Source organism: Pyrus communis, chromosome 1 (genome assembly GCF_963583255.1).
Source record: "Pyrus communis chromosome 1, drPyrComm1.1, whole genome shotgun sequence".
In the NCBI taxonomy this organism is placed as follows: Eukaryota; Viridiplantae; Streptophyta; class Magnoliopsida; order Rosales; family Rosaceae; genus Pyrus; species Pyrus communis.
The window spans coordinates 24483223-24506552 of NC_084803.1; the positions used below are offsets into that span (position 1 = coordinate 24483223).

The 23330-nt window shown below is 36.9% G+C and overlaps 2 protein-coding genes across 2 annotated transcripts; one reads left to right on the plus strand and one right to left on the minus strand.

Moving 5' to 3' along the window:
* The first annotated feature begins 2812 nt into the window (after positions 1-2812).
* On the plus strand, positions 2813-7541 carry LOC137735987 (ubiquitin carboxyl-terminal hydrolase 3). The gene is made up of 6 exons (XM_068475340.1): positions 2813-3161; positions 4276-4392; positions 4873-4971; positions 5681-5869; positions 6218-6399; positions 6823-7541. The coding sequence occupies exons 1-6, from the start codon at positions 3045-3047 to the stop codon at positions 7226-7228; spliced, it is 1110 nt and encodes a 369-aa protein (XP_068331441.1). The 5' UTR covers positions 2813-3044; the 3' UTR covers positions 7229-7541.
* Positions 7542-8314: 773 nt separating this feature from the next.
* Positions 8315-19404, minus strand: LOC137735981 (calmodulin-binding transcription activator 3-like). The gene is made up of 13 exons (XM_068475331.1): positions 19171-19404; positions 16523-16642; positions 15603-15718; positions 14659-14747; positions 14381-14423; positions 13126-13333; positions 12847-12960; positions 12395-12720; positions 10876-11427; positions 10073-10764; positions 9145-9724; positions 8678-9001; positions 8315-8579 (listed from the first exon to the last, which is right to left on the minus strand). The coding sequence occupies exons 1-13, from the start codon at positions 19208-19210 to the stop codon at positions 8457-8459; spliced, it is 3327 nt and encodes a 1108-aa protein (XP_068331432.1). The 5' UTR covers positions 19211-19404; the 3' UTR covers positions 8315-8456.
* Positions 19405-23330: the final 3926 nt, after the last annotated feature.

A 23330-nucleotide genomic window follows, 5' to 3' on the forward strand; every position in this document is an offset into this window, starting at 1 on the left:
TATAAATATTTGCCCATTACATCCCTAATATTATATTCAATTTTCCGTCAATTTAAGTCACGCTACTTGCATGTGATACACATTGGATGGTAGACTAGTAATTTACATAAAGAAATAGTGTATGGAGTTAACTTTGGAGGATAAATTAGATGTTACATTTGCAACCTATTTGAAATGTTAGGGCTTATAGGTGAGAAAAGAACGGTATTACACTCTAAAGTGTGTCAAGTGACTTAAGTTGACAAAAAAATTTAATAAAATAGCTTTGAATATAATAGTAGTTATGAAATTAGCAATTTTTAATGAATTTAGGGACTTATTTTACTGAAAGAATAATTCAGGGACCTAATTTTCACTGAGGTGATTTAGGGACTAAATCAACACTTCACCCTTGTTAGGGGACTTTTAGGTTGAGGTAGACTTGGGCCTTGAGAACGTCCTCTTGTCTCCCTTGGTGCAGATTCATACGAAGTCCCGGAATATCTCGAAAGAGTTAGCTTGTCTTAGGAAATACCTAGTAACATCAACAACTCGAAGATAGCATGATTGATCAAGATAATGACTTGCTTAAGCGAAGCGTGGTGTGGAAGCTAGAAGATTACTAGTTTAACATGAGAGAGAGAAAGGATTTGCATTGTTGCATGGCATTCTTGGCTGGATGATTTGGGCTTTCCCAGGGTGATAGCAAGGTTTATAATGGCTGAGATGATTAATGGATGAATGTGGAAATTACTAAAGTTGCATGGATGATGATGCGTGAGGTTTGGAGTATGTTGCTGGGCTAGATGGAATTCTCTAGGTTTCTTACTGGGTGGTTTTATCTCCCTGCGTTGTTGCCTCCTCCATGTGTTCTCCACATCTGTGTTTCTTCGCTCTAAAGGAATCTCCCTTTGTGGCTTGGTCTTCTCCTCCTTTCTCCCTAGCTGGTGTAAGATAGTTGCACTGTTGAGACTTGTAGTCTGCTTCTTCCCGAGATACGACTTTCCCTAGCCGGCTTTCCACAAGTGTTACTTATGGTAACGCATTTCATGACTTTCGCATGTTGGTTGTTTATGCAAGCTGGGAAGGGAAAGTCAGCATTAAATGCCTAACTTGCTGGGTTTAGCATGCATTTAATGCATGAATTTAGTTTAGTTCTAACTAAGGGGGTTGGCTTGCTAGGGAAAGGGGTAAACTAGGCTAGTTCTCTCTTCAATGGTGCCTGCGTGAAATGCAAATTGTATGGGCTTGGATCTTTGGGCCCCCAAACAGCCCAAAGTTTTCCATGACCCCGATTCCATGTAAGGCTATAACCTTTTGTAACCATCCACACCACAATCCACTTGACAAGCCCTAAATATGTGACTTGGGCTTAGCATGAATAGTGACTAGCATGACGAAGCATGGCGTGATGAATAGGCATGAGCATGGCGTGAGTATCCAGCTTAATCACCATGGCATGGCATATTTGTAAATATATTCCTCATCAATCCCACACCTTGACATGTGTTTGAACTTGAATGTAGGCTTTGCATGACAATTAGGACTTGAGACTTGATTTGATTGGTGTGTGACATTTTTGGGCCCCTAACAACCCCTTTTTTTTTATAGTGCCACGGATGCGCCCCCATAAATATAATTTAATGGTGCTTATGGGAGATATCAAAGATACCAACATTGTCAATGCTTTAATTTTTATAGTTCACAAGGTCTGTTCATTGAATCATTTTATACATCAAATGTTTAATGACAAAATTAATATCTACTATATTATAATGTATCAATTGAATGAATATATTTTTTGTATTGACAAAGATGGATATAATCGTTAACCGATGGGAATCCGTTACTCATTGAGTAGGGTTATGAATAATTCCTACTGATTAATTTGTGGTTATATATATAGTTAATTTTTGTGGTTATAGGGATGAGTGTAATATTTCCGTCCCTAACCAAACCGTTGTCATCCCTACCTATACAATTGCTCCTAGTAGTTAAGGTCATTTCCAACCGAAGAATGGCCAGATGGCTTGTTGTAGCCTTTTAGCCCTCTAAGAAATTAATATTTTAATGAATATTGCAGGGCCATATTTCTTACCATCTCCAACCGAGGGCCAAAGGGCTATAGGGCCAAACATAGCCCTGTCACAAAAATCAACTACAACTGAGGGCCATAGGGCCAAATATGATTTATTATTTAAATTTAAAAACTACAACAACTTAAATTTAAAAACTACAACTTATATTTAAAAAAAATTACAATTTAAATTTAAAAACTATAACAACTTAAATTTATAGAAAAAAATGAGAATTTTTTAATGTTATTTAATGTTGTTTAATGGTTTAGGAAATTATAGGGAAAAAAATAAGAATTTTTGATGTAAAAAAAAGGGGTAAAAAAAAAATTCAAAAATAACGGTTAGTTGACGTCAGCTAGTTACCGTTGCATTTAATTTGTGGCCCCACCCGGGGCCAGCTGGTTGGCTAGGTTGCACCAGCCGGTTGGCCCTTTGGCCCTTTTTGTCCAATGGGGCCTACGAGCCTTTTGGCCTAGCCCTCGGTTGGAGACGATTTTCGGGCTATTTTCGATCATCTGGACCCTTTGGTTGGAGATGACCTAATATTTCTTAAGGGCTCGTTAGGAAATGCATTTAAAACGTTTGAAAGCATTTATTTTTTAACTAATCATTTATCTTTTAGTTGAGGGGTAATCGAGTCGTTCTACATCACTTTCTCTTGAATAATAATCAAGTCAATTTATAATTCATAAAAAATAAATTCAATTCAATTTACCTCCACCATTTATCTGTTGATTTATTAATTTCGGTAATTTTCTCATTTCCTTTGTTCCCCTTCCTCCCCTCTCTCTCTCTCTCACGAAACTCAACCTTCATTCTTGGCAAGCTCCACTTCCGAACAAAACCCTAACAATTCAAACACACACACACGCACAGAGCATCTCGGTGAGCGACTCAGTTGTCCATGGATGTGAATCATTGACTTGAATCGGAGAGAGAGGATCTGAGTCGTCGGCTATATTCTAAATTGTGTGTTGACTGAGTCTGATGGGTGCTGCGGGGTCCAAACTCGAGAAGGCTCTCGGCGACCAGTTTCCGGAAGGCGAGCGATACTTTGGACTCGAGAATTTCGGCAATACTTGCTATTGTAACAGCGTTTTGCAGGTTTTGATTCTGCATCCTCTAAATTCAATCGTTTTATTAGTGAAATTTTGAAATTAGGGTTCTGATTTTATAGAAATTCTGTAAATTTTGTGGTAGAACGAGAATTACGTGCAGCATATGTAAATTTTGAGCTGTGATGTTTTGAAATTGAGTAATGGCGAAAAGTTTAGTAAATTGGATTGGATATTGTAGTTCAGCATGCCCAATTACGTGTCGTTTTGTGGCTGTTTATGGTCGTTCAGCTTTGACTTGCTAGCTAGTTTAGCAAGTGCTTGGTTTGGGGTAGAGATTGTTGTAGCATTCTTTAGTAACATTAACCGTCTGCAGCGTAAGGTTATCAGCAATTTCACCATGTTAGCATTTTCTGCTTTTCTATTCATTTTTCTGGTGGTGCTCAAAATTTTAATTCTGGTTTCCGGGTGAACTTGTTGAAATGTTAGTGCATCATGCAATGACCGGCTTCTATTTTGTTTGTCTGAATGGATAAGCACTGGGTAAAATTCCCTTTAGACACTCATTTATTTCCAATTTAGTGGAATTGAGATTCTTTAGATTAAGATTACTGGGTAATTATTAAATTTGATGTCGACATGAACATGTCATTAAATCTGTTCTGAAGTTCTACTCTGGAAACTGAGAAACATTACCTTGTTTAATGGGCTCATGTATTTCAACAAGAAAGTGTTCATCAAATATGGTTAAGATTGTCTAGGCTAGGTACTTGGCTTGCATTTTTAGTCTTGACTCAATATTTTAGATGGTATTCGTAGTGTTCACTTTGAACTTGGATGCTTCAAGATGGGGTTATTGACATGGTCTTTCAACACATCTATTGTCCAATTGAGATTTTGTTGGACCATCTGTATCTTCCCCACATCTATCTTTATTCCATGTATTCTGGAAACATTAGTGCTGATATTCCAACTAAATATGCCTATTTCAAAACTGGATTCTATAAAAACATTATTTATTGCCTTTCCCATTTAGGGCTCTGGGTGATGTACACAATATTGAACTCTGAGAGTAACATCTACCTGTATCCTTTTTAGATTGTTAGAAACCATTCTCTCTAAAGTAATCATCACCTGATATCCTTTTTTTATTTTTCATGCAGGCACTTTATTTTTGTGTTCCATTTCGCGAGCAGTTGCTAGAATACTATTCCAGCAACAAAAGTGCTGGGGATGCAGAAGAAAATCTCTTGACATGCTTAGCAGACTTGTTTACACAGGTGACAACCATACTAGATATATATATATATATATATATCGTATTTGTACCTAAATTTGTCAACTCAAGTGGGATTTGGCATGTCAGGGCTGCTCTTTATTTCTTTATGACCTATCTCTTGGTACCTCCCTTCTATTTCTGGGATGTCACTGTAACTGTAAGGCCCTCCCTACTCTGCTGTTCTACCATGCTTTTGTTACGGGAAAGATTTATTGATTGCCAAATACATGAAGGTGTATTCTGGGAATAACGGATTTTTCTTTCCCGTGTTTACTTATCAAAACCATTTTTATTTTATCTCATATACAAGAATGAAGATTGAAGTCAGCCTAGTATATATGGCTCTTGAATATTCTGCAACAAATTCTACAAACATGTGATGCTAGTTTCCTAAGTGGTGTTCATGCCATGGAACATATGTTCTTGTCCATTGTTTTAGTCATGGTGCTGGGACCAACAGTTGGTTATTCCTTTGTTGTAGATAAGTTCACAAAAGAAGAAAACAGGCGTCATTGCTCCAAAGCGTTTCGTACAAAGATTGAAGAAACAAAATGAGCTTTTCCGTAGCTATATGCACCAGGTCTGTCTTTCCTTCAAACAACCGAAATGTTTTTTCTTCTTGTATGCAACTTTAGAAATTTATATATCTGAAACATTGATAATTTTTTATAATTGGAAATAGTATTTTTTTAGGATACTAATTAGAAAAATGCATTATTATCCATCGAAAGCTTGAGCACAAGCCTTGTGGCGGCTGCCGTTTGGAAGTTAAACGTTTGTGATTTAACCATCTGATCCATTGTGTGTTTTGAAGTCATTATGTATAATTCAACTGTCTGTGATGAAAATTAAATGAAGCGATTTCAATTGGATGTGTATAGCTGGAATTCTCTGTAAACCATAAATTATTTTGACAAGTAGAGAAATAGTTGAAAACTCACGGTTTTGGTCTTACAGAGTTTGGTCGTGACATTTTTTAATGTTTGACATAGATGGCCAAATTTTTCATGTGGGGTTTTTACAGAAGTTTCTTTATTTCGTGCAAGGTTTGTGAATGTAGTCGCAAATGCCTTTTCTGTTACGTAATTTTTATATGTGATGTTCCTCCTGTTATATCGGTGCATTCCTTGTTACATTGTTCTCAAATCTTTCTTTGAAAAGTTGAAGAGAATGTTACTTACATATATCCGGACTTCATGTTAAAATATTTTCAGTTCTCATTGATTTATTACACAAATATGATATTACATAAGAATAATGTTTTCCATCTTTTTTATTCTGTTTTGTAGGATGCTCATGAATTCTTAAATTTTTTGTTAAATGAACTTGTCGACATACTGGAGAAAGAAGCCCAAGCTGCAAAAAGTGATCAAGAAACTACTTCACCTCCTGAAAAAATGGGAAATGGTCTGAAGAATGTTCAGGCCAATGGTACTCATAAAGATCCCTTGGTTACCTGGGTGCACAAAAATTTTCAGGTGATCTAGCTCTGCAAAGTCATATAACCATACCAGTTTCCTTGTGTTTAATTCTTAAGTTTATGTGATAAGCTCACCACGTTCCTTTCTATTGCATGCATGTATTTATATTTTGTTGAATTGCTTGCTCATTTTTATATTAGACGTTTTGCTGAGATTCTCTGTCATCTGGAGTCTTTGAATTAAAAATGTTATCGATTCCCATGCTTTACTTTTACCCCTCCTTTGTCTTATCAAAACAATCAACTTCGTTACCTTTGCATTTTACATTGTCATACAATAACAGAAATATTTCTCCTTGCTTCTGTTACTAAGAATCTCATAATATTCAATGGCTATTCGAGTCAGGGTATACTCACCAATGAAACAAGGTGCCTACGGTGTGAGACAGTGACTGCAAGAGATGAAATATTTTTGGACTTGAGCCTGGATATTGAACAGAACAGTTCAATAACGAGCTGTTTGAAAAACTTCAGTTCCACAGAGACGTTAAATGCCGAGGACAAATTTTTTTGCGACAAGTGTTGCAGGTGGATCTCCTTCACGCAAATTTTATTCATATTCTTCCCTTTGTTAATATATGATTCGCACTATTCCAGTTTCACTGATAAAGTGTGGAGGGGTTATTACCATGGATACCATTGTGCTTATCCTGGTTACCACAAAGCGCTAAGCATATAACCTAGATATTGTTCCGAACTTTGGAGAGTATTTTGGAAATCACTATCACTCACTAAAGAAAATTTGAGGTTTGTTGTCCATTCTCAAAAGAACAAAACTAGCAGCTTTTTTGGTATTTGATGATGATTCCTAAATAATAGGGGATGGTTTCCATGCGTGCACATATGATAATATTGGGGGTAAAAACCACAACTTCCATTTTTTTTTTATGGTAAGAATCCCCTTTGCCAGCCTGATAGCTGACAAGTTAAGCTTTTCATGATGGTATGCAGTTTGCAAGAAGCGCAGAAGAGGATGAAGATAAAAAAGCCACCTCACATCCTGGTCATCCATCTTAAACGGTTTAAGTACATCGAGCAGCTTGGCCGTTACAAGAAGCTATCTTATCGGGTTGTATTCCCGCTAGAGCTGAAGCTGAGTAACACAGTTGAGGATGCAGAATCTGAGTATTCTCTATTTGCTGTGGTTGTCCATGTTGGCAGCGGGCCAAACCATGGACACTATGTTAGCCTTGTGAAAAGCCATAACCACTGGTTATTTTTTGATGATGAAAATGTGGAAATGATTGATGAGTCTGCAGTGCAAACTTTCTTCGGATCAGCACAGGAGTATTCAAGTAACACAGATCATGGATACATCTTGTTCTACGAGAGCCTCGGCACCAGTAACAAGAGTTAAGAAGACTGCACGGGATTTAAGATGGTTGGGTATTTCTAATCATTTGGACTTTTTCGTGTCTGTTTTTGTGTTTACTTTTTCTCTTTTTTTCGGTTTCCCCCCTTTTCGACCTGTGGAAGAGCTGTCAAATGCAATGAGATGATGATATGGGTGGTGAAAAATGTATACCTAGGTGGTCCGGATGTACAGCGGATGGTGGAAGCAGACCAACCTCTTTTTCGTTTTTTCCTTTCTTTTATCTTTTTAACAATAAGGAAAAGGGTAGTGTATATGGTCAGAAACTTGGTACTTGATTATAGTTTCTCCTTGCTCATCCCTATTCTCTCCTTGTGTACGTTTCTTCTGTTTCGCAGCTTCAATTATGCAGGTGTGTTGGGATTATAGTTTATACTAAGCAAAAACTTGGTACTTGATTCTCTTACTGTTGTTGAATTTTTTTTTTTTTTTTTTTTACCTGAATTCGATGTAACAAGATATTGGCTTTTGCAATTTTAATTCAATAACGGGGCATTGTTTGAGGAACTCTAGATGTCGTCGGAGGTGGTCCAATATCATAATGGCTAAGATGTTGGGCTTCTACACAAGCCTTCCAGGTTCAAAACTTCGTCCTCCCTTAAATTATTGTAATAATTTCGAACTCTCCTTCATAATAGTTAAAGTTTTGTTAAAAACAAAATAAGTTGTCAAAGTAAAAGATCGTCAATAAGGGTTTTCTAGCGCGTTGTAGATTCTTATCCAAGACACGTATCATTTGGTAATGCCACGTGAATCGCTAGAAACAAATAATAGCTAACCTGATACCAAAAGTTTTGTAAGGGACCTAAGAAGGCTATCATGAGCCGAAAGATCTTCTAATTTGGCTAAGATGTCCAAGGTCCAATTTTGAAAAATTTCAAAGGCTTTTCTTGACTTACTTTGTGTAAACAAACAATTAGTTAAGAAACCAAGGCAATCAAGCCTTGAAAATTTAGTTGCTAATCCATCGGTAATGCTTACTAATCCTACCGGCAATCAAATTATTTCCTTTCTGTTCCGACTTTTCTGCTCAATTCGAACTATCCGAAGCTTCAATCCAAGACAGAAACATTGAACTTCAACTTTCTTAGATAGAATATTATTATTTTTTCCCTAAAAATTTAAAACAGCATTAAGACATTCATACCTACTCGGGAACAACTAATGCCCTACAGATTTTACAAGAGGATACGTACGGTGAACCGGAGATTGATCACTCTGGAGCTGCTGTAGGCATGCAAACATCGTCTTCATCCAACAATGCTGCAATATCTACGAGGTCGTCATCCATATCAGCTCTCCCATCTGAACTATTCATAATACTGTCGTATACCACCTGCATAACATCAATTGAAGTTCAACGAAAAACCAGTCAGACTTATAAAGTAGATACAAAATCCAAACAAACCACCAACGCGGACATAAATGCTTTACCTTGGTTTCCTGTATCTCAGTGACAACATTAAGCAGCCGACTGTATTGATCTCTTGCCTCGGGATATCGAACCATGGACTTCACCCTAGCAAGCGCCTTTTGCAACCTTTGCTCTGTTTGCTTCCTTCCTTCTTTCAGTACATCGTAATCATCATCCTTCGAGGATGAAGCTTGCATGCTGGGGGGCTCAGCAAGTGCTTCTGGCTTGAACCCACGCAATCCACTTCCTTTTCGTCTCCAACGCAAAATTATCTTCTCCACAATTCCTACGGACCAGACTATCTTTCTGTAGTTTTTTCTCACCTGGTGGCCTCTTACATGAGCCTGTTATCAATAAGGTCAAAGTTCAATTTCAAAAATGGATTTGAGCATAGAACAATTTAAGGGAGAAACATGGAGAAGATTAAATGCCTCAGAAATTGAATCGACCTCAAATCATATTAACAAAGAGAATCATGGCAACGTACCTGAATTTTGACAATACGTTGTCGGATTATCAAATAATCTTTTCTACCCTTCCAACTACGGAACTTATTTTGTATTCGAATTGCAGCAGCATCCACATGCTCATCACGTTTCCCTGCCTTATGCGACTTAACTGCAATGAGTGATAGAGCATCTTCATCTGAAATTCCAAAATTATCACTGCCATATTCTTTCAACTGCTTCCGCTGGAAAGATTTTACCCTGAGCACTTGATGAATACGAGCAGCAGCTTGGGTAGCATTACAGACAGCGGTTAAAGAATCCCTCAGGGAAAGCCCACCCATTAAATCCCCATTCCTGATAGGAGTTGCAATTCGTTCTGAAGCTGTTTCTACTGCTTTTGCTCCTGAAATCTCAGCATTATTGCCTTCCTTGACATCCAAATTAAGAAATGAAAGGTGGTCACTCAAAGCAGATTCAGCAAGATAACCAGCAATTCCTTTGTGGCCCTGTGCAGAAGCTAGGTCTGCAGGTGTTCTTCCAGCAGGATATTTGGTTCTTGGATCTGTTAATAATCCAGGAGCCGCACCAAGAGAGATGAGGGAAGCAACCGTGCGCTCTCTGATATTAATTACATGAAAAGAAGAAAATGAAAAAGCAAACAAGTTAAAATTAGATAAAACCAAATTAATAAGTCAAGAATGAAGATGCAAGATTCTGAGAGCAGTCTTATTTGAGAAAATCCTGGCACAACGATCTGATCCAGATGTATACAAGTAAATGCACTCTCTTGCCATAAACTGTAGATAGTAAATTGTTTAGTACGTTTTTTAAGAAAGTAAATTGTTGATGGTTATAGTGAAACAATTGACCGTAGCTGGTGGCCCACATACTGAAAGAAAGAATAGAAAGGAAAGCATTCCAGCACGGAAGTTCAAAAAATGAAAGAAATTTTTCTACGGTGCTCACCTGCCATGAAAAGCTGCCCAGTGAAGAGCTGTCCATCCATTCACATCACGAAAATTGACACTGACTCCGGCAGTTATTGTGGGCAGTAAGACCCAATCATAGCCAAGAGCAGCTCCAAAATGTAATACACCTTGGCCACCCTCGTCTAGTACACTAGGGCCTTTTCCACCAGCAGCCAACTTTTGCAAGAGCCATGCATGCAACTTCTCTTTAAGTAACTGTTGAAGCAACTGGTCCTCTACTCTCTCTAAGGAAAAGTCCTCATCTGACGTAAGTTGTAGCATCCTGTCCCACTCACCATTGTCATTTTTCAACAATAAATCAATTTTACTGATCAACTCAGAATTCTCTGCTATGCTGGTGGGATCAAAAGTTGGAGAGCTAGAGCTTAAGGACAGTAATTTTCCAAAGCGCATATTTAATATTTCATTCATGCAGCCACTGTAATCATCTTTCGCATCATAATCTGGTATTTGGCCGACTCGGTATTCAAATTCCCTGATTTCACTACACGCCAGCCTATTGGAACATGTCACATAGAAAGGAATCCTCCCAGCCTTATGGATGGGAGTATAACAACGAAGAACACCATCTGCTATAACCTCAGCAGGAACTTCAACTTCCCCAAACATGCATGACCACTTACAACTTTCTGCTTCTTGACTCTTCAAGAATCTTCCTGTGATCAGAACCTGCATAAATTGAGGGCTCAATGAGAAAATTTTATGATATTTGAGAAACTTGAAGATAACTCTTACGCAAAAGTATAGCAAGGAATATGGAAGACTAAGTTAACTCTTTACCTTAATTTCAGAGTTTTCATATGCCCAGTTTGGCGAGAAATCAATAATGCTAAAGAGCTGGTCCTGGGAAAGAGAAGGCCCCAGCATATAGCTATCCAAGCGTACGTGAAGAGGAACACTGGATTCATCGACCCCATTCTCACTTTCTACAGTATCCCAGTAGGTCTCTGAATTGGACTGTGTTTGTGTCTCATCCACATCTCCTAGTTCTTTACTCATCCATCGGTTGAAACTGTCAAGCTTCTTCAAGCCTTCATCTAACAAAGGCCTTGTAGCAAAAGCATGATTGTAGCTTCCTTCTATGGTTTCATCTCTCTTCGAAATAGACTTCAGATGATATTCTTGCTCAGGGTTTGAAGGCTGTATTTGAAGGTCATTTGGCATAGAATAATCATTTGTCTTATCAGAATCCACATGGCACACCAGAGAATTGAGTAAATTGGAAGCATCGACTCCTTCATGGAACCTTGTGCTGACATCATATGCTGTATTTGAATGCAAGTTTTGATCCACAGGCCCACTGGATGAACCAGAAGAGTTGGCTTCTAAAGTCTGTTGGAAAGTTAAACCAAAGTATGAACAAACAGAAGAATTTGGAAAAGCAAAAACAATACATAAAGGAGAGCCGTACTCAGCCTCCCCATAAAACCTGTTGCAGGGGTGCCAGAGTAATGGAAGAACCCAAATAGCTACCCTCCACAAACTGTGGTATTCAGAGTATGCTTAAATAACCAATTACTACATACATATATTTGTTTATTTATTTAACTTACCAGTAACAAACTACGATTTTATAAATAATTATGCAGGATTCGAGGACTTTGAAAGCATATGGCAATGATAACCATAACTAGAAAGTTTTTAAGTGAAGAAAACAGGATGTTGAAGACTTCAAATACACTAGACCATCACATTTTGCCAACAACATGATTAAATGACTCACAATTGAAAGGATGATGTCTGGGTAGCCCCTATATGTGGATAACTAGCAGAAGTACCAGCTTTCAAGGCCTGTACAATTCCTATACTCTAATTACATTGATAATTTTTATTAAAAAAATTAAAATCTCATCATAATAAGTTCTAGAAACTTGGAAATAACAGAAATAATTTAAGAACAGACATCTCAAAAATTTGCTTGAGTGGTTGGAAGCAATGAGACATAAATTCTTGTCAAACTCCATGCTTAATTAGGTTTGACTCTGTATATAATTTTCTCACACATAAACAGAATCAGTATATGCTTCCGTGATCTTTGATATTGTCATGTAAAAAAATTCTAAAAATTCAAACAAAAAACTGGTGAAAAAAACTTTTAATCCAAGTATATCAAACCGACGAAAAAAAAAATCTTCATATATGCTCCACCAGTTTTCACTTGGGAATGTCCGTCATCAGATTCTCAAAAAAAAAAAATATACCATCCTTAATAGTTATTGCACAAGCTTGTAATGCCAAAGCCCTAGAATCAAAATTTTTGTTTCAAGAGCATTAAATGTGTAAGTAAACTTCCCCTTACCTGCCAGCTTTGTTGGACCCTTGGTCTATCCTCATACATCTGCTTTTTACCAAAATTGTTTGTGAAAAGGTGCCCAAACGTCTCATTCTCTTGCTTAGAGATAATTCCCGTTGAATCAGAATGTGTTGCTGAAATTGATGGCTGAAAAGGCAAAGATTGAAAGCCAGTAGTAATATTCCCCAAGGCACCATCGCATAATGTTGAGTTAAGATTTCTCCTGGGATCATAGGTAACGCCAGCATCTTTAACATCTTCCTTCCTATATGCTTGAGTGTGTGAGCTAAAATTCACCCCAGGAATGGCTGACAATTTTTCTTGATATTCATCTGTTTTCAATGATTTTATCATGAACTTGGTATTCTACTTAATTCAAAAAATTGTCTAGATATTTAAAAGCACCAATGCATTTACAAGGACAACATAGATTTAGAAAATAGAAGGAAAAAGTTTACCTGAAAATGACATCGGATAGAATGCAGTAGATACTCCAGCATTGGTCTTCTCAGCCTTAGGCTGTAGTAATTCGAGAAAAGGTTGTAACTGGGAACTTGCTTGGTGATTATATACTGTATCATGTACCATGTTAAGTTAAATTAAAGATAACTGCATGAAAAAAAAAAAATATATATATATATATATGGTAAAACTGGAAAATGAACTTATTCTTCCAAAATATTTATTAAACAAAGGAAATTATTGACAAACTGTAGTAACGAAAATGGACAACGCACCTGATTCAGCATCTTCAAATTCTGATGCTTGAGCGCTACTTAAGCTTGTTGCGTCAGTAGCTTGGGAACGCATTTGGAAACTACTTGGATTGAAACTAGAAGAAACAGAATTGTCCATTTCAGAATTGAGTGCAACTTCTTCAGTTTCATGGGAATAAGGAACACCTTCTTCAGTGCCTTTAATATGGTTATAGTTGGTCCTATTTCCCTGAATAAGTAATACAGAAAATGAGACGACCCAGAACACGGAGATCCATAACGGAAATAAAAAGTTGGATCACACAAATGACAAATAGATGCACAAATATCCTATGGTAAAACACTAGATAGCATGAGCATAAGAACTAATCGATGAACAGTTATTTCTTATTAATTGGGACCTAAGCAAGTGGACCAAATTTTACCTAAAGCCAAGCACGAACTTCTCTTCTTTCTCTGGACACAGCCTAATTTATTAATACATTTTCAACATTGATTCACACATGAATCACAGCTTGAATTTAAGTATTCAAAAATACACTAGGGAAAGTACATATAAAATGGTCAGTTGCTCTTAAATGACATGCACTTTACCTTGAAATGGAATAAAAATAACTCTTATGATAGTTGTTGGGTTTTTTCCAGCCCATGATAAGTTGTCCTACGTCTATAAGGAATTATAGTCTTGGAGGATTAAATTGTTTTCCCGAGTTGTTTTCCCAATTGGAGTTAGTTTCTCAATTGGAGAAGGATTCATAACTAGATTCCAATTAGGATTAGTAATCCTTATTGAAGAAGACCTTTATTATGTCTATATAAAAGGACTATTGTACTAGTTTTGAGAAGGGAGCAAAACAATAAATTGTATACCACTCAAGGGATTAGAGTGAGAGAATATTGTAAACTGTGTGTGAGAGAAAAGAAAAGAGATGGTGTATTTCTTGTTCTTGTTCTTTCAGGTTTTTTGTCAAGTTCTAGTTCTAGAGATTTGGCAAGATTATTGGTTGTACTCATTATTGATATAGTGAAAGATTGTTGTTGCTGTCCCATGGACGTTGGCACATATTGCCTAACCACGTAAATTCTTGGTGTTATTTATCTTGGTTATTTGTTTTTCGATTTCCGGAGTTTGTTCTATTTTTCCCATTCTTAAATGCGATATTCTCAACAATAGTTTGGCTCCAAAAAGATCTCAAAATGATAACCAAAGGCTGGCAAAATCACAGAAACTAATTGCGCAAACAACAAGAATGAAATGAAAAGAATAAAGCATTACCTTAACTTCCCGGTAGTGGACGAGAACTATGTGTTGCAGAGCCCTGCAGCAATGACCAAGTAAGTCAGACGTGAAAAGAAAATTTCACAATAAATTACTTGAATCATTAGCATGTGAGACTAAATGTTAACCGCATTTGGGTTTTCTTTAATTTTATTAGACAGGTATTAAAATGAACAGGCAGCCATGGGTGCCTGCTTGTACTTGCAAACACATCCACAAACACTGCTAAGGCTTGAGAACAAAAATCTTTGATAGATTTGTAGCATATAACTCACTCTTCAAGCATCCAATAACTGCGCCTTTGGAAATTTTCATTTTCTTCTCCATGTGCATAATAGCAGTGCAGCACATCAACGCTTCCAGCCTGAAAGGATGTTCAATTATTATTCAACCACTTGATTGAAAACAAAGGCTTTGTCAACAAATTAACTCTTGACACAAGCCACAAAAACTTGAGAAATATTTAGCATCTAATTGTTACCACCTACTTAATGAAATTCTAAAACAAATTTCTTTCCACCTCTGCTTTCTTAAGCAGCAATTTTTATTCAATGAGCTTTTTCCTTGACATTGGTGTGTCCTTGTACTTAATTTTGGAATTAAACAAGGGTGCAAACTAGCCACAAAAAGTTGAGGATTGGACTACACAGACTTGGCTAGCTATTTTTCGAGCTCAAGCGAAATACTAGCCTTGAAATTCCAACCAAGGTATACCAAACTGTCACAGCCCGGATTAGACCAAAAGTAAATCCATGCATGTGAGCTATAAAATAGATTGAATATGAGCCTATATCGGAGTGGCCTGAATCTTAAGTTCACCAAGGGTGGGATCGGTTCATTTGCATCCCTAACATTAAAGTTTTTTGTTTTACAAAGAATCCGTAATAAAATAATTGCATAACCCTTATATAATTTAAAACAACTGTGATTCCTTAAGCCTTAGCTGCCCACGACACAAAATTGTAGCTATTGACATTCGACATGTCAGAGCCTCCCACATCACTCTTATACCAGAGTTCTTCTCTCCTATCTAATTAAGTTTGGTATTTATGTTACTTATTTTTGGTCAAAATCCTTGTGTCATAAAATAATTTTCAGGAGAAAGTTATAACATAATATAGCTCTTAAAAATGCTTAAATCAAATTTTGATGCAAAATATTGTCATAATATATTTATATGTGCTTTGTAAAACCTATTACACCATCCTTTGATGATTACCTTAAGTCTCTCATGGGCTTCCTTCACTGTCTTTCCATCTTTTTTCTTCCTCCAGTTATGGCCATCTTTCCTGAAATATCTAAGCACCTTCCGATCAAATAGGAAAAGGGATCCACCTGAAACAAATGACGTGTATCAAGCCACAGTAGGTATTCAAAGGTAAATGCAACAATACAACAAAGCAAGCTGCAAATCAAATTTCTGCAGACATCTCATAAAACTTAAAATGTGTAAATGCTATTATATCTAACCTTAAAACGGAAAATCATGAGCCTTTATGTTCAAAAGTAAATGCCCTTAATGCCTACTAAAAACAAACCAAAGACAATACAAGACTCAACTCTCATGTCAGACGGAAATGAAAGGAAAAATGGTCTTACTGATTTGACTGCTTCTTAACACAAGTACCAATTGACATAAACTCTTACTCTCGATCAGATAATCCCCAGTCACAACCTTATAAAAAGAAAGTTCGATACATATCCCAAAAGGAATGTTTAGAGAACGATGCACAAAAAAAAAACATAAAATAGATGTCCTGATGTGCTTTAGAATGTTTCAGAGTTGGAATTTTAAAAAAGAAAACTACCAAGCCTACCCTCATATCAAATCATTGTGCAAGCTGAGGGACTACTATGCAATTTCCGAAAAGCAATCGGCCCATGTCTGTTGAAAATTTTACAGATTACTATACACATACCAGTTGAAAGACAAGCTTCATTACAATTACTTTTAGGAAGGGAGGGGGAGGCGTTTGGGGTGAGACCAAGAACACACTTTCCATGAAACTTCCAAGAGAATTGAGAAATTAGAAAACCGAGTTAAGAAATCTTACAAATTAATATTTTATTATGTGATAAAAAGAAGAGACTTCAATAACAATATTTATTGCTAAATCGAATGCAGCTGAAAAATCATACCCGGTGGCTTATTTGCAGGCACTGAAGCAATCTGAAATTTTTGATAATTTTGAAGAATTTCACATATTTCAGCCGGGCGTAGCCAACGATGTTTAGCTTCTAAGAGTATCTGCGCAATATCTGCATCCAAGTATATCATATTAGTAAATATCCATATACCATATATAAAATAGATAATAGTATTATAATGCTTGATTCACTGTCATGAGCAAACCACAAGACAACCAAGCGAGAGTGAGTCATGATTATAGACATTTTTAAAGATAAAAGAGAAGATAATTTACAGGATGTTCTCCTCTTCACCTAGTGGTAGACTTGTTGAGAAAAACTTCAAAGATAATCATCTAACAGATTCAGTTCGGAAGAGTTTGACCGACCATCCATACCTGTGCAATTTGACCCACCCCCTTATGTCATTTTTGCATACTCAGACCCACCAATATTTTCATATGTTTCAAGATTTACAAAGCGGGGAATGAAACCACAGTTTGGAAGAGTTTGTAGAGCATATGTGCATTTGGTTTGTAGAAGTGGGCTTTGAGAATTTAGTAGGAGAATTCCAGAAGGTACAATGAGACTACAATGTGACCGACTATCAAAAGATATTTTAAAAATGAATGGATTGATGATGGTTGGGCAAAGGGAGCATTATTTAAGTTCTAGCTTCTTTAGTGACCTTAAGAGAGAAATAAGGAGCAAGGACGAGACGATTTACCATGTCATACTCTCTCAAGCAATTAGATTGGCCAAAATGAAAGAAACAGCATCAAGCCACAATCTTAATAACGGAGCCCATATATCATAACTAGACATCCCAGCCTCAACTTGCCAGCTAATTTGAGGTCTAACAATTCAAGGAACCAAAAAAAAAAGGCACTAATAAGACCCTCCATCAGTTAAAAGAAAGTCTTATGCAAGAATCAACATCCACATCTTTCTGTAGCAGAACATGAGGAAGATGAACCACCTGAATACAGGAGGAGTAAGACGACTTGTTGGAAATTTAGAAAGTGCCTTTAGAGATTTTCGTCCATCCATTATTTGGAAATGTAGCCCAGAAAAGATAAACAGAATCGTCAAGATTTGAATTATCTTGGAAATTCAGCCATTGGTCATCATGGTGAACACACAGATCCTTGGATTCTTAAGGCATAAAACAAGGAGGCTGAACCTAGGAGCCCACAGCAAGTGTGGCAGATTGAAATTTAATAATCAACACTAAAGATCCAGATTTGAAATGGGCAATGCAGATCAAAAATATGAGGTAGAAATGAGAATTCTGCCATTGGGAGCTTGTGACAAGGTACTAAGGATGGATAGACAATAAGGGATCCATCTAGGCTTTCAAGTCTCGAGCTTAAAAAGAAAATTGGGAAATCTATCCCAACCACTATTCTAAAAATCCCCACCTAGAGCCACCTAATGCCACCTAGGCCCCGCCTAGTTGCTAGGCCGCTGGCCACCGCCCCGATTAATTCCTAGGTGTTGAAAGGCACCCACCCAGGTTGCGATTCTCACTTAAACAGAAAATACATAACTTTTATTTTGCATTTTATTTTTACAATAAATTTTAAAAGACTTGTTGAATATTTAGATGAACACACGTTATATGCTTGTTCCCCATGTTTTCATTATGTTCCAATACTTTATAATTTATACGTCATTCTATTTTGCAATTTTGTATCCCAATGCAATTATGCATTTTTTAAGTATAAGCAAGCACTTATTTATATGATATTAATAAATTTACTTAAATCCGCCTAGGCCCCCGCCTAGCAGCCTAGGCGCTAGGCCCCCGCCTAGCAGCCTAGGCGCTAGGCCCCAACCAGCCGCCCAACTAGCACCTAGCATCTTCTAGAACCTTGATCCCAACAAGAACTCAATTACCATTAACGGGAAAGGTAGGTAGGCTAATAGCAGATTCAATAGCCATTAGAGGGAGAAACTGCCAGGGACTTAAGTGATATTCCAATTGGTCAGAATTAATACTAGAAAATGCTACTTGAGAACATTGAACACGCATTGCATCCTAATTTCCTCATTTTTGTTCTTGAGGACACAGCATGGAGGGATGAGGTCCATTGTCATTTTCTAAAGAAGTAAGAGGGGTCAGTAATAGTTAGCTGCTGCTGTTGATGCTGATGTCATGCCAGAGCTAGCGGGCAATTGAGCTGTGTAAGTTCCAAATCTACGCCTTGACTAGGAAGCTGGTGTCTTAATTCTTTAATTGATGCTATTCTGCGTTCATGGATGTAAATTTGAATGTATGATTCTAAGTTGTATGATTCCAACTCAACACCCTATAACAAGATTAGAGTAGAGTTTTACACAAGGAGATTTCGGATAAATTAGTTTAGTGCTTGATTGATTACTTTGCTGGCAGCTTATGATTTCCAATGAAGATTGAGAAATTCTTCTCCTTCCATAAGAAAATAATACCAAGCCAGCCCTAGACTCAATTGTGACGCTGATTGGATAATAAAACATTCTAGGGTAGCTGGAACTGAAGACTGTGTTTCAGTTCTCAATAGCATTTCCTTCGTTTGTCAAAACATACAAATTTTTTTACAAAATAAACCGCATGATTACAAGTAAATCTCAAATTTTATCACCAAGACTAAGAAACAGCAGAAAACCCAAAAACTTACCCAATTGATTACCAAGACCGTAACGCTTCGTCTCTGCCATGAACTCGATGTGGGTTGTAAAAGAAGCAGAGTCAACTTGAACTTGTATAAAATTCACTCAGACTCGGACCCCATAGACAAAAAGTTTGAGCGTACAGAGAAATGGTGAAAGCGTGTGATGAAGACTGCAAATAAAGGGAGAAATAGGAGGGAACTAAAAAGGAAGGTTCTGAGAAAGGTGAGAAAATTGCAGCAGAAATGGAATGGAATTAAGGAGGCCAGTAATTTTTTTTTTTTTGATTCGTCATCACTCGTGAGTTGTGAGTTGTGACTCGTCGGTTTGTGTGTACGAATGATAAGGCCCGCATACTTTATGAATATATGGCCTCGTTTGGCAGCTCGGATCGTACTGACTATTTCAGTCGGATAGGATAAATAGTCGTCGGATAGGACTGACTAAATTAATCGGGCGTTTGGTGTTGTATCGGATTAATTTATACATCGGATAATAGGTCGGACTATAATAATTTTTTTAAATAATTTCACAAAATAAGTGTTGTTAAAATGAAAAAAAAAAGGAAGAAAAACAGGTGAGAAAAAAAAAAATAAACATCATTACACAGACAAAAATTAAAAAACCCAGATCTCTTCCCACTTCCCAATCGTGTCTTCCTATCTTCACCATCTTCCCCACGCATCAATTCCCACCCTCCCATACGAACCCACTTCCTCATTTCTTCAAATCTCCCAAAACCCACATCGATTCACCAACCAAAAAAAAAAAAAAAATCCCAGAAATTAAATATTTTCAATGCTAATAAACCAAATTTTATCATCGGAGCCTAGCTCCCTTCCTTGTCGGAGCCCAGCTCCCTTCCTCCTCCTCGTCCTTCTCGTTGGAGCCTAGATCAGAAGAATTTGAATCATCATCTTCCTCCTTCAACCCACGGAAGTATTGTTGTCATGTCAGAGATCGAAGGCGAACGGAGGAGGTGGGAGGTGTGTGTGTATGAAGGAGGAGGGAGGAACAGAAAGAAAAAAAGAAGACCACAAAGATGAACTTGAGATCCAGACGAGAGAGAGCAGGCGGGTGAGATAGTTGAAGGAGTCATGCAAGAGACGAGCGGAGTGAGCAAGAGAAATCTCACCTGACTAAATAATACAGAGGTTTTGGACGGGATTCATAAGCGGGTGGGAGGAGTATAAAATAAGTGGGGCCGGATTAAATAATCCGGTGCTTATTTAATACGAAGCTCACCAAACACCCGTTTCGTATTATTAATACTATCCGATGGTCTTATACGGTGTGCCAAACGAGGCCTATAACTTTGGCCCACTTTTTTTTTTGACGTAAAATTTGGGATCTTTTTTCGTCAATCTGGGATTTTGCTTTATTTTTTTCTCCAATAAAACTTCATTAAAAGAGAGAAACATTCTTTACAATCAAATAACAAGACACAAGAAGTAATAAGAGGGATAGATGGACCTATTACTATTTTTTATTGAACAATATCATTTACTTAAGGAATGAGGGGTGGGTTAAAGCTCATAATGGATCAGCCATAATAATATCGTTCAAATTTGCTTTTGACAAGAATCAAATATAAGATCTCTTACTTACAAGTAAAAATGAATATCACTATATCATAGTACTAAGTGGTGACCTATTATCTTTTTTTGTTCAACTAGTTTTGTTCATAAGAATAAACTTGGGATGTTCTGCTCTAGATTTATGATTGATTAATTTTGTTTGGGCTTTGGTTTTAGCTCTTTTTTCAACCAAGAAAAGCATGGACCTATCCCAAATAGGAAAGGGATCCTCTTCGGATCCCTTTCCACCAAATCTACCTAATCCGGGATTCGGACAGTTGGATTTTGATCCAATAACTACATTTATTATAACTTTTCAAGGGGTCCCTTGAAAAAACCAATATTAGCAATAACATTCACAACGAAATTAGTCTTCCTATAGATATGATTTATTATTGATCTCTAAAGAAGATATCCTCGTCGGACGGGGTGGTGTCACGATCTTCGGATAATCACTTGAGAAGGGTTTCTATAGGGATAAAGTGATATGGTCAAGAGGGATAAACTCTCAATGAAGGCACAAATTGTTAGAACCGAATTCGCGCACCATCAAGGATGGTGGAGGCACAAACTCGAACAAGTTGTAAAACAGAAAACAACCGCCAACATGCCTAAGACTGGGGAGTGTTCCGACCAAAGGTTCTCTGATGATCAAGTTAGTAAGCAGTTTTAGACTCAAGTTGTGGGCCAAAGAATTAGAGGATTGATATTGTGTTACTAGATGGGTGTATTTATACCGTTGTGAGAGAGACTTTTTAGGATAAAGTCATTGTTCGAAGCCGAAAAAATCCTAGAAGATATGTAGAAATAAATATTGCACCCTCTTAGTAGTTGTGATTACTTGCAGTGCACACCAATTCCTAAATTGTAGGAGATCCAAGATTTATAAAGATTTGATTGAGTCCATAACCGGATCAGATCTCGTATCTTGAGGAACAAGCATGGTCATTTGGTAGAGTTGCTCGGACTTCGCATGTTGCCTCGGAACAAGGTGATGGGGGCACCGATGATCTGTCTGATCTAACCCCGCTCAGAGCTAGTGAGTCTATGACCAGACTTATGAGGTAACAATATTCTTATTCCATAATTGTAATAAAGCTTGAACTTTAAGCTTTAAAATCCTCTCCCCATCCCTAAGATATTTTCAATCATTGGGCAAAAATAAGCCTTGGAAAGAAAAATGATTTTTTGGGCTAGATTGCCCCTTCCCCTACTCACCACAATTTAAGCCTAGGATGAGGCCCCATGAACGCGCCCATTCCCCCCCTCTGACCCAACAGCACACCGACGCACCTCACTTCCCACACACAACAAAGCTGTCTAGGACCCACCACTAACAACATTGTCAGCCACATTTTCCGAGCTCAACGACTACTTCTTGATCAGACGATTATCGGGAATTGTTGGATGATCCAACCCTCTAAATTCATTTTTTTTAATTATATTAAATCAAACGAATGAGATTGCATATGAGAAATCTAACAGTAAAAACCAAATTTTGATAGCCTAAAGTTAAATCCAACAACTAAAATCTAAATCAAATTTCACTAAAAAATTCTATAAATACTTATGTATTCATTAAAAAATCCACACAAATTTCACTTTCGTCATATAATTCTTTCATTTTCCTTTCATGTGGTAGGTTCATAAAATTAAATTAGTATAATCCACATACATTTTATTTATGACAAAAAATTAGACTAAAATCATTCTTTAAGAATCTTGGGCTAAAATTTTAAGCCATAACTATTAGAAGAGAAAAGTTGTTTCTAAGTTATGGCTAAAGTTTTTTTGTAATTTTAAGCTTTATCCCAGACTAGTAAACATGGTTTTAGAATTAGAATTCCTACGTAATCTTTATTCAGGATTTACAAAAGTACATGTGTTATAATTTGACTACTACATTATTATTATATATATATATGTATATGTATATGTATATGTATATATATACATATAAATCATATAATTAGTATAGAGAAAACAATTGACTATATATGTTGAAGGGTTAGGATCAGAAAACACTTTTTTTTTTTTACACACACTCTGTAAGGATCACTTTGTAACCCTTATCAGGGATCCTAGCTATCTATATTTCAATTCATCATTAAATTACCCTTACAAATATTTAGACAAATCCAAAACTACTAAAACAGTTAGTTGTAATGAAAAATGGACAAATATGGTTTTGCAAAGGAACAATAGTTTGATATCATTCAATCATTCAGTCGTACAGTTTTAAATTTGGGCAATTCTTTTACTAAGTGAGCCCTACAAAATGTGCGTCAAATATATATATATATGGAAATTTTTTAAAATGTCATATTAACTTGTGCGCATTTTTTCAATTTGTAATATTGTTTGAGCCCAAAATATTATTTTGGGCCATCCTGGGATTATTCTCGGCCCAATGGCATTTATCTAGAATTTTCTTGTGGGCCGTCCAGTTAAGGCCGGCCGAATCCTGTTGCGAAGGGAATTGGTTTATATGAGAGTGAAGTAGTTGAAACCTAGTGCAACAAGGAGTCGTAAGGTTAAGGATGCTGAGAACTAGGTGATGAATCTGGTTTGTTTAAAAGCTTGGTTCAGAG